This window comes from Semicossyphus pulcher, unplaced genomic scaffold (genome assembly GCF_022749685.1).
Source record: "Semicossyphus pulcher isolate SPU_LCO1_2020_fin unplaced genomic scaffold, fSemPul1.0.p SCAF_8, whole genome shotgun sequence".
Taxonomy (NCBI): Eukaryota; Metazoa; Chordata; class Actinopteri; order Labriformes; family Labridae; genus Semicossyphus; species Semicossyphus pulcher.
The window spans coordinates 5,944,049-5,959,998 of record NW_027211759.1 but is presented as its reverse complement, the minus strand read 5'-3'; the positions used below and the strand labels follow the sequence as shown (position 1 = coordinate 5,959,998).

General features: G+C 43.3%; 1 protein-coding gene and 1 non-coding gene across 2 annotated transcripts in view; both read right to left on the bottom strand.

The window, feature by feature from the left end:
- Positions 1 to 5,212: 5,212 nt before the first annotated feature.
- The window catches only part of eif4g2b (eukaryotic translation initiation factor 4, gamma 2b), an 87,212-nt gene continuing 76,474 nt past the window's right edge, over positions 5,213 to 15,950 (bottom strand). Inside the window, exons 5-21 of the mRNA XM_069686001.1 lie at positions 15,624 to 15,726; positions 15,318 to 15,449; positions 14,958 to 15,024; positions 13,759 to 13,910; positions 13,511 to 13,621; positions 12,938 to 13,120; positions 12,291 to 12,432; positions 11,140 to 11,303; positions 10,901 to 11,014; positions 10,436 to 10,564; positions 10,156 to 10,260; positions 8,648 to 8,863; positions 8,292 to 8,550; positions 7,991 to 8,195; positions 7,687 to 7,895; positions 6,797 to 6,918; positions 5,213 to 6,706 (exon numbers count right to left, since the gene is read on the bottom strand). Coding sequence (XP_069542102.1) covers positions 6,641 to 6,706; positions 6,797 to 6,918; positions 7,687 to 7,895; positions 7,991 to 8,195; positions 8,292 to 8,550; positions 8,648 to 8,863; positions 10,156 to 10,260; positions 10,436 to 10,564; positions 10,901 to 11,014; positions 11,140 to 11,303; positions 12,291 to 12,432; positions 12,938 to 13,120; positions 13,511 to 13,621; positions 13,759 to 13,910; positions 14,958 to 15,024; positions 15,318 to 15,449; positions 15,624 to 15,726 — 2,479 coding nt within the window. The 3' untranslated portion in view covers positions 5,213 to 6,640. The remainder of the gene's footprint in view (positions 6,707 to 6,796; positions 6,919 to 7,686; positions 7,896 to 7,990; positions 8,196 to 8,291; positions 8,551 to 8,647; positions 8,864 to 10,155; positions 10,261 to 10,435; positions 10,565 to 10,900; positions 11,015 to 11,139; positions 11,304 to 12,290; positions 12,433 to 12,937; positions 13,121 to 13,510; positions 13,622 to 13,758; positions 13,911 to 14,957; positions 15,025 to 15,317; positions 15,450 to 15,623; positions 15,727 to 15,950) is intronic.
- Positions 10,653 to 10,845, bottom strand: LOC138613714 (small nucleolar RNA SNORD97). Its single transcript, XR_011309847.1, has one exon. It is a non-coding gene; the product is annotated as a small nucleolar RNA SNORD97 (small nucleolar RNA).

Below are 15,950 nucleotides of genomic sequence, written 5' to 3'. Positions count from 1 at the left end.
GAGGCTCGGGCCCTCGGCTGCCTGCGGGACAAGGAGACAGCCGAGGCCGACAGGAGCCGCCTGAGTGAGGAACTGCAGCAGCTTAAAAAAGAGGTACGCACAGACGGAGTGCGAGCTGATCTGCAAAGAGTCAATTAGACACTGTAGTACATGTAATGAATACGCTCTCTGGGTGCTGCGTCTTCACTCCATCAGGGTGGGATGTTTACAATACATCCTACATTTCAGCAGTTATACAGAAGTTGTAGAACAGATACATGGTGGTTTCAGTGTCAATTTAGCGACTGTACGAAATGCTAACAATACACCACTGAAAGTTAAAGTAGGCCTACACATTAGTAGTATCAATATAACATTAATTATTATGCAGAAAAATATGCAAAGTTGTCTTAAACCTTATAATGAAGTCATCCGACTAACAAGTTTTTCCTGTCCAATCTAATATACTGTATCTTATTAATCTGAGCCATAAAGCTTCAGTGTTGTCGAACACCGTTGCAGTGACATGTACCTGCATTACGATGGTATTGAGTATTGCAGTATTTTGTTGCGTTGTTTTGAATCCACTTACTTTATATTGCCGATGCAAAGTCTCACCAAATGTGCAACCGAAACTAGTCCCAAACAAACAGGCTATTTACTGTTTTCTCCAGACCATGGTGCTCGGCTCTTTCTGGAAATTATTTTTCCGGTTCTAAAATAGAAAATATATCTTTATGATGTGGTTTTTTGTTTTTGGAAAGATTTTCTTCTTCAGAGGGAACAATTTAGCTTGAGGGCTGAGTGCCACAGACATGGTGAGGTAGTGGCAAATTATTCAAAGACAGACCAACGTTGTTGCTTTGGTTGTTTTATGGGATTCGAAAAATACAGAAAAAAAGGCAGCTGTATCTTTAATAAACAACATGAGGTGACCAAAGTGTTTCAAAACAGGCAATAAGTATCAGACAGACACTTTCAGGTGAGACCGTAAGGTTTCGATTATAAATGGAGCCCCGTTTCACGGAGGCAGACAAGTGCAAACACGCTGCAATGCCCCAAAAGATTTACATTAGGAAAAACAGGCTGTCAATTCAAAAACACATGCAAAAGCAAAACACAAATGCAACAAGAGAAATGTGCTGCAAAATACAAAAATAATGCAAAGTACACAGAAAAACACCCTGCAAATCCAGTCAACAATGTTGCTCCAGGCCTGTAGGGGGCGCTCAGTGAAACAATTTGATTACTGACAGGAGAGAGACAAAGACGAGGCACTGAATCTATTGATTATGTCTTAGATGGCCATGCTCCACTGACAACTGTGCAAAAACAAAACTTCATAACATTATATTTTTAGTGCAGTTTTCTGATCTACCAAAATCAATTTCCTTGACTCAGCCTGGACATAAACAGGATATCACATTATCAGCACAGTGAATGAATTCAATACTGACCTCTGACTTTCGGCATTCACCTTTTCCTCCTGCAGCACACAGATCTGCAGCTCTCACTGGCACAAACAGAGAAGAGTTACTTTGAAACCAAGCTGAAGCTGGACCGCGTGTCCGGGGAGAAGCAGGCCCTGCTGCAGGAGAACAGGAGCCTGGAGGGGGACAGAGATGACCTCCGACACAAGCTGAGACACACCACAGAGGAAAATGTACAACTTAAAGGGAGGTGGGTAGAGGTCAGGGGCACCTGGCTTTGCACCAAGAGAAACCTTTGAGACAGGATAGACTCACAACAAAACAGAGCAAGAAAACATAGGACTTAAAGTGCCGTTGTTTGTCCTTCTTTTGGAAAAAATACACTGCCAAGTTCCTGTTATATAGCAGCAGCCAATTTGGTTGTTCCCAAAAATGTCTCATCAGTGCTCCTCTGAATAGACATTGACTGATCTGACCAGGGCCTGGTCAGCTGTCTGCCTGTCTGAACAGGAGGGGGGCAACAACATCTACCAGAGCAACTAAAACATGAACTAGCAAATTCAGCTGATTCCCAGGGTAGGCTTACTTCAAAGTAAGCAAACATTCACTTAATAACATCCAGGACACAAACAGTGAGTTTACTAAGGTTCAAAAGAAATATAAAAGTGTGTTTTGATTGCATAACAATGAAGTTAGACAGAGAGTTAAACAAGTACGGTATGGTGAAAACTGAACGGGACTAAGGATAGAGCCCTGAGGAACACCAAGGTAACAACATGCTTTACAAAATACACTAAACAGGTGAAATCCTACTGTTACATTTACACAAATACAGTGTATGTCCTCGATATGGGAGGTTGTGATGGTTGATGGTGACAAACTATTTCCTTCTTAAAATCAGGCAGGCTCACAATCAGAACACTGTGAACTGCTGACTATTGATAGTGGACCATAATAGTGCTGACTACTCCTTTGAGAAGGGAAGTTTGGACAATGTCAAGGGCACCAAAGGGAGGATGTTTTAGGGTCACAGTGTCAAACCCTTATTGTGTAAAGATAGGGAGAGCTTAACAGCGAGGGTAAAGGTCAAACCTGATTTTAGCCTCTTATCAGCAAAGATTACAGTGGGAATGTACTCCGCCTATAGGAAACCACATATCAACAACAAACTATGTAACTGTGCAAGACAGAGGAGGTTTCAGTTTAATCTAACTCAGAGTGATTTCTTATTGAGGCATTACTTCTTGTGCTATCATTTTGGGCCACCTAGTACTGAGTCATACACTGCCTGTACAAACACTTTACAAAGTATTCAACAATAACATGAAAGGACATATTTCCCCTGATGGATGAACAGCGGGGAGCATAAATTGTAACATCAGAGAAACATTAGATCAGATGAGTTGCTGCACATTTTATTTAAGTGGTAACCAATAAATATTAAACATCAAAGCATATGAAAACACAAGAGGAGAATGAGACAAGCAGAAAGTACAGAAGAAAGAAGACGAGGAATTAAAGAAAAATGATGGAAGTCTGAGAAGAGAAGAGCTGTGTTGTTCTAAGACACATTTCACAAGACATATAGTGGGCATCAAAAGGCTACACAAAGTAAAACCCCTTTAAATCACACTTTATCTCTTTAATTTCACGAGCACAGGCAGTGTGTGTGTGCAGCGTCAATAAACTTAAAGGAAAAAATGGGGAAATTCCAAAATCCAGATGTGCTTTATTGATACACGTTAATCCAAAAACACTACATGACTGGGAGAGACAGGTAAACAACAGAGGTTTAAATTCCTGTCTTCAGTAGCTCGTCGTTTTGATTCACTGACAGGTATGTTGAATGTTTTTGTCTCCATTTGAAAGTGAAATTTATTGTTTTCCTTTTGAGGCTAAGACGCAGCGCTTTAAAGTTATAACTTCGAAGATCTCAGTTTCATTCTCTTTGGCGGCACCTATGGCAACAAACGGTAGCTGTGGGAGCACACTTCCTTTACAGACATTTATTTAAATGAAAATCTTCGAGATCATTACTTTAACACATCAAGTCGAGTGTGCACTGAAGGTTTTTGCTTTATAGAAGTGACTGGAAATTGGTAAAAGGGATAAATAAAATTGAAAGGAAATATAAAGTTGAGAATGTGTTTATCAGATTATGTGGAAATGGAATCAAAAATGAGGTATAGAAAATAGGATGTCATTTGAATCTTACGTTAACAGTGAGATGAATTCGAGGCGGAGAGCGATGGCGTCAGAGGAGGACAGCAAAAAGGCCAACCAGGCCCAGCGGGAGGCCGAGGCGGAGAGGCGTCTGGCCGAGAAGGAGAGGCAGGAGAGGACGGCCGAGTGTCTCAGCTGGAGGGAGAAGCACCGGGGGTTAGCGGACAGATTCAGAGCTCAGGAGGACCTGAAGGCTCTGAGGCAGAACAAAGCAGTGAGAAAACATCCCTGATATGCATTCTTGTTCATCACATCATGGAGTGATTTCAGTTGTGGTCTGATTCACGCCAAAGTCTTGGTAAAGGGCTTTACTGTCAATGTCAGACGTGCCATTTGCCAGCAATGTTGCACGGGTCAAAAGAAAAAGACATTTTTAAATGTGTGGCTAATACATTTCTAATTGCGCCTTTATGTTTTTTTTCCTTCAGTGTCAAGCCAACATCAAGAGTTATTTCCTCTGCATGACAGAGAGCGATCAGAGGGTGAAAATCCTCAAAAATCAAGACGGCACCCCGAGAAATTTTACGGTGAGAGGAAGTTTTCTAATCACATGCTGTTGTAGAAAAACAGGTTTCGGTTTATTTTGTTGATAGTGTTGAAAATTAATCAGGTCTCACGTAAAGCAATTTTGTTCAGGAGGGAGACCCTGTGTACATCTCCACCCCTGAATCCAGTCCTGAGGAGCCCGAGAGGAGTTCCTCCAGGTAATGCTGTGGCCACCAGGGGGCACTGTAAACAACCTTACACTGTATCTCCCAAACGTCGACTTTTCAGACACTACTTTTAGTACTGTTATCAATAAGGTGTTATGATTTATACAAGGTGATAAGTTATTTTAGATCATAACCCTCCAAAATTAGAAGTAGAAGAAGAAGAGGTTTCCATGGTGATGTCATGTATTTCTATCTTTTCCTGATTTGCACAGGTTAAAGCCACCTTGTGATACATTTACAGCATGTATAAAAACACCTAACCGGACAGGCTGATTTCAAAATGTATTTTAAGATATCTGTGAAGCATTTTACTTTACTACAAATCTTATTTCATGTCATCTCTTTCATTATAGATCAGTAATTACTTCGAGTTTGTGAATTAACAAGGAGAAATTCTGTGAAAATTGATGATTTTTTGGGGGGGTAAATGCATGCATTAGTGTCTCACACAGGGTGTGTTAACCATACACTTACTGTTCATTGCTCTCTTCTCTCTCAGGACCATGTTGAGAGTCTCTGCCCCACACACGGGGAGAGATCAGGGTCCGAGTCATTTCGACGAGCTGCCCGCCTTTGGAGGGGAGCGACCGGACTCTGCTCCTCAGCGCAGAAGCAGGAAGGTGGTGGATTACTTCTGGATTCCTACGGACCAGGAATAAGCAACTGTTGACATCTCGTCATAGAAAAGAAAAGTGGTTTTAACTTTTAACCGGCTTTGATCACGACTTGGGCCGGATGAGATTTGTTTTGTCTGAGAATGATTATAGATGTGGGAAAATAATGTCAACCAAACATTTAAGCCCTGAAACTGTGTGTAAGAGTTGAAAGATGTCAAGAAAATCAGTGCAAATAAAAGTGAGAAGTAGCTGTGGTGCTCATGTACTGGACTTTATTGACATTAAAGCAATAGAGGTGCACAATAATTTTGAATTCCATACAATATGATCCAAATCCATTGCCTTATACACAAACGTGGTGTGTGAGCACAAATGGGTAAAAGTTTATCATTACTTATCTAGCTGTTACTTATTTTAGTGAGGAGGGGGTCGATTACAGCCTACCTACAGGGTTTGCTTTCATCCCGCCAATTTAAGAAAAACATTAAAAAGTTACTTGTTTTAGCCACTCTGAACCCCCAACTTTTAACAGGTGCATTTTTCAGAGAGGACTCTCAACTGTCAAATTTTAAAAACAGGCTTTTCTTTTCATCCTCGAACATTAATACTTGTAAACCATGTGAAGCTTCGAGGGAAGAGTCTGCTTCAATTATTTTATTGTGCAATCAGGCCAGGACTAAATCAAATACTTCAGCGTGTGCTCGGGCTCTCTCCGTTCTTCCTCGTAGATTTATTATCCCAGCACGAATAAAACAAAAACAAAAGCCCATCTAACTAAGAGGTAGAAACACAGGCAACTTTGAAACGTTACGGCGGCACACCAATGATTACAACTTCTTGTGTATATTGTAACATTTGGAGTATGATGAGTATTGCAACCACTCATGTATTAAAAGACAAGAGGGACAGGTAACAAAGGAGACAATCAAATTAAGTAAGATTTCCTTTTAGGCCGACTAAACATGCATTAATTTCTTCTTAAATGCCTTGCCAGCTTATGCTTCGCTCTCACTTCAGTGGGCCGGCTTTGACGTTCATCGCACTTTCTGAAACAAAGGCTGAATGTCAAACTTTCATGTTTCACTTTCTGATGGTTTTTTAACCCCTCTGCTGTTTGTTAATGATGACTTATGAGTGTGACGGAAGAAAAATCCAGGCCAGGCCCGTACAGAAGATCACAAAGCAGGTCACTGATGAGACCTTTTGTTAATGGTCTTTAGCTAGCATTAGCGAAGAGGATTGCTAATTTAGGGGTAAGTGCTAACAGTTTCCTATGGGGGGAGAGAAGGTTCAAATCAGTAAAAACTTAGTGAAAATGAAAAACATGCAATACAGTGAAAAAAAAAAATGTTACAAACTCAACACAGTCAGAGCAAAAAGATAAAAGTAAAACACATGGTTGAGCCACTCCAGAATTCATGTAGCTTATCAGGACACGGATCCAGAATCAAACATCCATCAGGCAACAGATTAAATGATGCTTCTCAGCGAGTCGTCGCGGTGCGGGTGGTAACGCACGAGGCCCTCTACAGGTACAAGCTTTAAAATTTGCAAGCCAGAAGCAGCCGAGTGCCACGTGGTAGTGGTTAAATTAAGCATGGAGTTTAATAAAGGAAAGGCGACTGTAATAACAAAGATGAGGTCGATCTTCTACAACATGATGCTTCTGCTCGGGTTCTCAATCTGCTTCGTCCTCGGACTCCTCCTCCTCTGCCGTCTCCAGCCAGGTGAGCCACTGGTTGACCTGATGGAGGGGAAAGGGGGTTAATTACATCATCCATCTAGACTTTAGTGGTTTAATATTGTGTTTACCGACAGCTTGAATTTAATGTACCTGGAATAAAGCTTTTCCTTTTCCAGGGAATTCTTGGGTAATATCTTCTTTCCATGCAAGGAAGGCTTCTTCTTCAATGATTTCCATGTCGTAGAAGTTGACAAAGTAGCGCAGCAGCATGCCTTAGTGGAAAGGATAAAAAAATACATTAATGTTTCCTCCTGAAAACAAGCAACTTCGTTATTGAAGCAACAATTATATCATATGGTGCTAGATGAACAAACATGCACATTAAAGCTACAGTGGGCAACATTTGGTTTAAATTTCAACAATGCAATTATCAATTAACAACATTAAAATGAAATTATGTTGATTGCTGATCTGTGACTGTGAGCACCTGCCCCTTTGTATTTAGTTTGATTCAGACCGGACGGATTTTTAAACAAACAACCAATCAGGGTTAGCTTTCCACGTAACTAACCAATCACAGTGACTCTGTACAAACTAGCATCACCCGGCTTCCACGTGACTTGTGTCAGCAGCGCACGCAGAGGTTGTGTCAGCCAGGAGCTATGGTACCTCCTTTGCCGACAACGGCATATACTGCTAAAGAAGCAAAAAGAAGGAAGACCATGGAGGAGAAAAAAAAGCTACAAAGAGAGCCTTAAATAAAAAGAGGGATGAGACAAGTGGGAGTGTAAGGGGCGGAAGAGGGAAGTGATGCAGAGGTCGCACTGTTCCTTCTTGACAGGTAACGGTAGCTCTTACGGTAACAGCTAACGGCAGCACTAAGTTACAACATCTAGGAGGTAAAAATGTGGTCCACACCAAGAATCATAACTACAATAAATGCCCTGCTTTTAAACGATATCAAATATTTAATATCATATAATTTCTGATACATCTTAAGTTGAAACAGCTGTATTGATCCTGCTGTGGGAGTGCTGTACCTTTAGGGAAGGTGCTGGCGTTGCAGTGCACCTGCAGGGCGTACAGGGCGCTGACCTGCAGCTCGGTATGGTCATGCAGGAACTTCTGCATGACGGGCTTGAAGGCCAGCAGCAGCTGTTTCTCCTGCTCCAGCTGCTCTTTGGAGGGGGCTGCCAGTTGGTCGTCGCCCTCTGTCACGCACAGCTCCTGCGAGATGTACTGGAGGAAACTGGGAAATAATCACAAACATTTTACTTTAATACTCAAGATAGTCATATTTGAGGTTTCATGCACTGCTTGAGCCCCAACTTGCTGCTCATATACCTGGTCATGAGGATGTTAACAAAGCCTTTGTCAGTGTGAAGCTTGGGCGAAATGTTGTCTTTAATCCACTTGTAGATGGACTGTGGAGAGGGGTCTGCCTTTATCTGCTTCAGCAGCTCTTTCTCCAGCTTCAGCAGCGGGAACAGGAAGCTCAGGCCCTTCCCCTCCAGGATCTCCAGCATGCGGTCCTTGTTCTGATCGATTTCTGCAGAGAAGACCACGTCAGTTATTCTGTCTGCAAAACTTTTATCAGTTACATGCTGCGTTTATAGCTGCAGCAGCTTCACAGAAAGGTTAGTACCTGGAAGCATCTTCTGCATGTTGACCTTGCTCTGCTGGAAGAGGTCGGTCAGCCACTCGCGGTCCTTCAGCTTGGCCGTCTGTTGCAGGCAGAGCAGGAAGAGGGGGAAGTGGGTGCCGTTCTCTAGGGGGTGAGCCAGCTCTGCCACGCTCACCAGCTCTGCGATGATTGCCCGAGCCGCAAACTGGGCCAGGTAGGACTTCACCAGGGGCACGTCCAGCTCGATCTTAGGGCACTGGTCCAGGACGTTGAGGAAGGCCTGCAGGAGCAGCGGGAAAATAAGTAGAGAATTATGACTTGTCACACCCCCGGTAGGCAAATGCTGCGATATTGTGCAGGATATCACAAATGCGTACCTGCATGAAGTTCTCTCCAGTGATGAGGCCCTCAGTGCGCAGCATGTGGATCAGAGTACTGGCGTGCTCCTTGTCCTCATCAGGTCGGTCCAGGGAACACACAACGATCTTACTCAGCATCTCTGGCAGGAAGTGCTTGGGAGCCTTCATCTCTCGCACGCCGTTCACAGCCTCAGTCAGGTTCTTACTGTTCAAGTACTCAGTCATGATCGCCTCCTGAGGACAGATTTCAGTGCATTTTAAACACACAACTCAACTGCTGTGGCTTCTCTCAGATATTGAGGTATTGAGGTGGCTTATTTTATTTGTGGACCAATTACTTCACAGAAGTGTGACTTTTTAAGATTACCTGCCAATTATTCACAGTCTCATTTTCAATTATATAAACTTAATCAACATGAGGCTTCGTTAACGACAAAAGCTACTTGCTGCAATCTTATTTATCCTCAACAGACACAGCTCATATAGTCAGCGTCTCTATTTTTCAACTCTGTGTAAAAACAGAGATGGCCGGGGCCCCTATACACGACATTAAAGCTACAGTAGGCAACATTATTTCTTCAGAATTTGGTTAAAATAACAAATTGTGATCGTTGCATGTCCCTAACAATATCAAATTGAAATTATGTTGATTGCTGATCTGTGACTGTGAGCGTCTGCCCCTTTGTATTTAGTTTGTATAAAAATCCGTCCGGTCTGAATCAAACAACCAATCAGGGTTAGCTTTCCACATAACTAACCAATCACAGCGACTCTGTACAAACTAGCATCACCCAGCTTCCACGTGACTTGTGTCAGCAGCGCACACGCAGAGGTTGTGTCAGCCAGGAGCTATGGCAACTTGCGGTAAATTTCCTGTACCTCCTTTACCGACAACGGCATACACTGCTAAAGAAGCAAAAACAAAGGAAGACCATGGAGGAGACAAAAGCTACAAAGAGAGCCTTAAATAAAAAGAGGGATGAGACGAGTGGGAGTGGAAAAAACAGCATCTCTCCTGTTTCTCTCCTCGGTGCTGCAGAGAGACGCACCGCACAACACCAGTTGCGAAATGCGCATTCATGTTTGGTGTAGCGGAGTCATACAGAGAGGCAGAATGTTTATTACAGTGGAATGTTCATGTTGCTTACTGCCACTTTAATGTTAGCAGTTGGCTGACTCCTACCTTTTCACACACTGAATCCGTGTTTGACATGCATGTTTCTATCTCCGCAAATCCCTAACCCATAAACATGAGGACTGTTCTATCTTTCCTTCTTGCCGTGTGCTCTGAAAAATTTAATTGTTTGTACGTGATTCAGCGGATATTTTTTTGGGGATTGGTTTTGGAAGGTCTGCATCATTTAAAGTCTGAACAACTGGTGCTATTAGTAGCACATGTAAGTGTCTGCAATAGGTTGTTCATCTGATGGCGCAATCAAATTTGTAGAGGAATTCTTCAGTATGTACAGATTGCAGCAGTGCCAGACTGAAAACTGTGGAGGACGTGTAGTGTCTGATTTGCCTACCGTCATTTTCAGCAGTTCCTCCCTGGCAGGAGGAGGCTTCTTGTTTGTCTTCTGAGGTTTCTCTTGGATGGGCGGAGGGTTGGTCTTCAGGCCAAGCTGTGGAGGCTGAGGGGAAAGGTCATGTGATTTTTACAAACATACAGCGGCTGAAAAAAAACAAAAACATTTTCGGATGGGTTTGGTCAGGCTTTATTTTACTCTTTCATATGCTATGCTAGTTGTCATAAAATCATTTTTCTTTTATAATTTTTTGCATATTTGTTATTCTAATTTCTCTCACCTGTCCCAGAGGGGGGGTTTGGGTGCGTGGGGGCTGGGCGCTGGGGGGCATCATGGTGGGGATCTGGGGCTGGAGCTTGGGTACCTGGTTCTTGTTCAGGAGGAATGACTGAGCAGGTCTGAGGCTGATCTGTGGGGCCAGCACATCATGAACACAGAAAAAGGATTATTCGAGTTCTTCTAAAGAAACACAAACATATGCCTTTTAATCTAAAGCCATGCCCTCATATCTCATAATCACAGTCAGCGGACCAGCTACCAGTTTGAAAAACAGAGGAGGAGGAGGAGGAGGAGGAGGAGGGGAGGAAGGAGAGGAAAGGTGGAGATCAAAGACAGAGCGCAGGGTAGAAGACAGACTGGTAGCAGGTTGTGTTCCTCAGAATAACGCGTCTTTTTATAATCACTGGGCATGAACACTTTAACACCTCATCATTTTTTAGATTTAGATCATAGATGTTCAAGTCACCTCGTCTGCATTAAGCTGTCCTTTCTTGCTGAATCGCGGAGGCATGTCCTTGGACTGGACCTGCTGCTGGGCCATATGGTTCTGGTTCTGGTTGAGGAAATGCTGGTTCTGAACCTGTCGAGAGTCACATTGGGGCGATAGAGGATTACTTTACTAAACTCTTGAACTCGGGAGTTGTAGAAACACATCAATCAGCGTTAGCCTAATTTCCAGTGTTGGTCGCTGCATGGCAGGATTACCTGGTTGGACTTAACAAAAGACTTTGGCCCCATGTCGAACTGAGACTGCGGTGGAGGGGCGATGTGGCCGCTGTGGCCGTTGAAGAGCGGGTTGGTGCGATGGCGTCCCATAGTGGGAGAGTACCTGTCCTGAATAACACCCGGGCCAGTTCCAATCCCACTGCCTGAGAAGACAATGTACAAAGATTGTGTTTACAGAGGGGAGTGGCTAACAGCAGGAGGATTCAGGCATGTGATCGGCAGAAGGAAAACAAACAGGGCTTTGCAAAAAGGTCTGCAGAAACACACTGCAGAGTTTACAAATTCACATCTGTGAAACATCCTGTGAGGCAGCACAAACCATGCAACGAAGAAGTTACCTTAATTTGGTTGTAAGGGAATATTTTATTTTTTATAATAAAATGGGAGACCACAAGAAAGCTTTAAACTGACTGCTACACGGTAAACATCGTACCTCACTCTCACCTAGGGCTGTCACGGTGCTGAATTCTTCTAACCGCGGTGAAACACTAACGCCTCCTTGCGGTTTGGTGGTTAGCATCAACCCACCGCCGGAGTGTATTTTGTTTTTTTCACTACAGCACGTCAACCCTCTGCACTGATTAGATGCGCAGAGGGTTGAAACAGCGGAGCTCTGACAGCCAGGTTTCTTTAGCTGATTAGAGTGATTTTTAAAACGACTTTGTTGTTCACAATGTATCGCTCTGTATGGACAGATGAGCTGCTTCCCTGGGATGAATGGATAATGAGTTTACTGCGTCCCCTTAGGTTTAAATGCAGCAGAGACGCTGGGTGCTGACCTAGCAACGTCACTTGGTCCACCCTGCGTTTGGCCGTCACAGCCCTACTCTCACCTGCCTGCATGCGCATGGCATGAGAGGAGAGAGGGAAGCTGTACTCCTGCTGACTGACATTACTATGAGCGTCGTGCATGAGTAAATGACAATGCCCTAATTATAAAGTAATATTGCACCATTTGTTTTATTGGTGAATAATTGAGGTCAGGGCCTTAGCTATCACCATGGTAACTATGACGTATAGAAACAAGGCACCTGTCAAAATCCACACTTTTTCCCCAGCAGAACAACCATGTCATGATGATGATGATAAGAGGCTACACAGGTCACGACACCTAGGAACAAAGCCCATACCTGGCATCTGTCCAAACATATCGGCCAATCCCCCGAGAGTCTCTCTGTCCAGTTTCACTCTGTTGGGCATGAAGGGGCTTTCCAGGAAGAAGTCCATCCTCATCCCCTGAGACATGGGTGCTGGGATGAAAACCCCCAAATCCTACAGAGACACACAAAGAGAACAGGGCTGGGGTCATTAAATGGTCCTAAATCATGATAAGAAATCAGACCCAAAAACTCACCAACTATGTACACTTCACATCTTAAGTCTCAAAATGACCATAGGACCTGCTTTACGTGCTGTGCACCCTAAGTCATGATCAAGTGGTAGGACACAATCATATCTGGGGCTGACTTTTACCAAATGTTGCTGTAACTGAAGATCTTGAATAAATACATGATTGTAATCAAACCAGTCTACATCCTGAAACTACTTTATTCTCAGCACACTGAACATCCTGCTGACTCAAACTTCTCACAATAGGATGCTTGCTTATGTGCGGTCAGTGGTTCTTTGTAATTGAGCAGGGTATTTAAATGTTTATTTATGTTGCCTCTTAACAGGGGCACACCTCAAACTCCACTTTTGATGTGGGTCATTCACAATAACCATCTAAAAATGTGGGAGATCCAAACAACGAGCACCACCACTTCACTGGACTCACTTTCACTGCATCCTGACGGATCTGGTTAATCGTCTTTGGTCCGTTGTCGATGAAAGCCTTGCGGGGGACCCAGTTGTTTTCTCGCAGTTCCACTGTGTCTTGCAGCAGGAAGCGGATCCTAGCAGGCAACTCCTTGTTGTTCATTAAGGATCGCATACGGCCAAAGTACTGATCCATTAAAGACTGGAGAAAGGATGGAGAGGGGAGAGAGAGAGGGGGTGAGTGAGGACGGGTAGTGTGGACCTACGGTGTAGCTGAAGGTTTCGTGTTAGCTCTGGCTGTGGGCCAAGTGGGGCTTTAGGTGAGTCTGATTGCAGCTAGATGAAGAGATTAGTCGTGACCTGAATGACACATTTGACCCCGGGAGTGCCGAGGAACGCCGGCATGAAAAATGTCTGGTTCGTGTTTATCTCTGATAATTTGCTTTGAGTTACAGCATCAGTAACTTGCTGACCTAAAAAGGTCATCCTGAAGTTTTGTCAGAGTTACTTGTCTGTTTTGATTTAAATGATCAAAAACAAATCAACAGCCTCTCCTGATGGTTATCGTGCCATGAAAGGCCGGAGCTGTTACCTTGGCTTTCTCATGGTCGAGTCTCGGCCCCACTGTTCTCATTATCTGACAGAGGCACTCCAGATCCTCCCCCATATCCTTGAGCTGGACTCTCTTCTTCTTTTCCAGAAGCTTTAGAAAGTTTTAGGAGAGAAAGAAGGCAGGAGGTCATACGAGGTACTCTTTGAAGTATGCAACATTTCTTTATTTTTTTTTTATTCAAAGGGATGTGAATTTTAAACACACACAAAATAAAAAGGTGCACATACTGTTTTGATGCACTTATGAAGGATAGATTCGTGGATGAGGTCGAGTTTGCCAAGTTCCCCGATGAATTTAATGTTGCCAAGCATCTTGATCTTGGCAATGGCACGCTGCTCCTCCTCCTCAGAAGTAAGAGGGTTGTCATGCTTGTCATAGACTTGAGTGAAAGAAGAAACAGAGGTTAGCAGCAGACTGGCTCGAATGAAATGCACCAAAAACATACACTTTTGAGTTTTATCAATCCGCCGCAGTCCCTACCCTACAGCCTGAAGTACACCTCGCCAGAAATGTAACTACACTTCACACAAACACGAATATCAACGGTTGTTATTTGTCTCTTTGGTAGCGTCGCACAACAAAGGATACTGTGGTTGACATAAGTGTGTGTCTAACTGCTACAGTCTGTTAGCATCAACATGAACCACAAATTTGAATCCTTTTTGCCATTCTCATGTCTTTTGGCGTAATTTCAGTAAAAGTAACAGATTTTTTCAACTTTTATTAGCTGCTACTCGAACATGACATACACTGTCAGTTGCAATTGTATCAAGAACATGAAGAAGTTGGCATTAAAGATTTTCATTAAGTAAATGTCTCTATCTATCGCTGAATGAGGTAACGCAATGGTGACTGAGCCTATGGCCCACAGATGAAAGCTTTTGCATTCTCAGTATTACAGACTGGCTGTCTGTGGCGACATTCAAAATCACAAGCAGCGCCCAGTTAGTGATGCGTTTTCCGTCACCCAGCAGTGGTTGGTCTGCCAGAGAGGGTGGGCGGAGCTAAGCGGCTGCTTTTCCGGTCTCTGCACGTTTTGCGAGTAAACAGTAATCTACTATGGCTGAACAAACAAAGAAAAGATGGATGACTACAGATACAACTTCAACAAGAAGTGAAAATCCAAAGAAAAAGAAACAAACTCGACGCTCAGATGAAGCAAACAGTCTGAAAAGGAAAGCGACTGTCAGCGAGGGAAATCAAGAGTTACAACCGGAGCCAACCGTGGACGTCACACATGCAGCACTGTCTGGATATCTGGGAAGTGTGCTCCCGCAACTACCGTTTATCGCCACAGGTGGCGCCAAAGAGAACGAAACTGAGATCTTCGAGATTACCACTTTAACTACCATTGGGGCAGTGTATTTTGCACACAGACACAAAAGCACACAAGTATGACTTTTACTACATAATTACTAGAACTTACTTTCAACATTTCTGGTGCGGTTTTCAAATTCATCTTGAAGTTTGGAAATCAGCAGTCTTCTGAAGGTCTACAAAAGCAAACAAAAAAAAACAATCAAAACAATGCATGTCCATAAAAGCATAGATTACAAAACGTGCTGAACGATCATTTCCCAGTGACGTTGCAGGGAGGTATTAATAGCATCAACAAAACAGTCAGCTTTCATAAAGAATCACATTTTATCACGGTGTTGCAGATAGTTTTATAACGGCCTGCTCAGCAGAGCAGATACTGCAGCAGTGTTAATCAATAAGAGGGGAGCAAATATACTCTGGGCCTGAGATGTTTTAACTGTGTAGCAGAATGGGAACAGACACTTACTGTGCTCTGCTTTTGGGATGTTTGGATCTCGGATGAAGGGCCATCAAAGTTTGGTGCGTCCTCTGCCAAACGCAGACATAGCTGAGCATAGAGCGAGCTATACTTCGGCTCTTCTAGGGCTTTGTCTACAATCTAAACCACAGTGAGGGAGGGAGGAGAGGAGAGGAGGGAGAAACCAGAGAGGGACCACTCATGTCATTAAAAACGTGGAGTGTATGAGAATGACTCACTCAGAGCAGCCTGCCAAGAATGCATGAATACATTTTCCATTTCACAGAGTACAACAGAAAAAGAAGTTATGCTCACCAGCAAGATGATTCCTTTAAGGACGAGTTTTGAATCTACGCCCACGTTCAGGAGCTCAAGGCATAGCTTGTCAAACTTCTCAGGCGTGAGTTTGTTGAGTATGCTGGAAAAACAACAACAAGAGGAGGAAGGGAGAGGCAGCAAGAGCAGGAAGTCAGTATGATTATGCAGGATCAAGATGCCGGCATGATATCGTTTTATCAAGAAGAATTTAACATTAATTAGCTGCATGGGGCGATGTGCCAGGTTTTATTACAACTAACTCAAATAATACAGAAAAATAAACCAACCCTAATTTTAGAACAAAATAAAACATGCCTTCTTGCC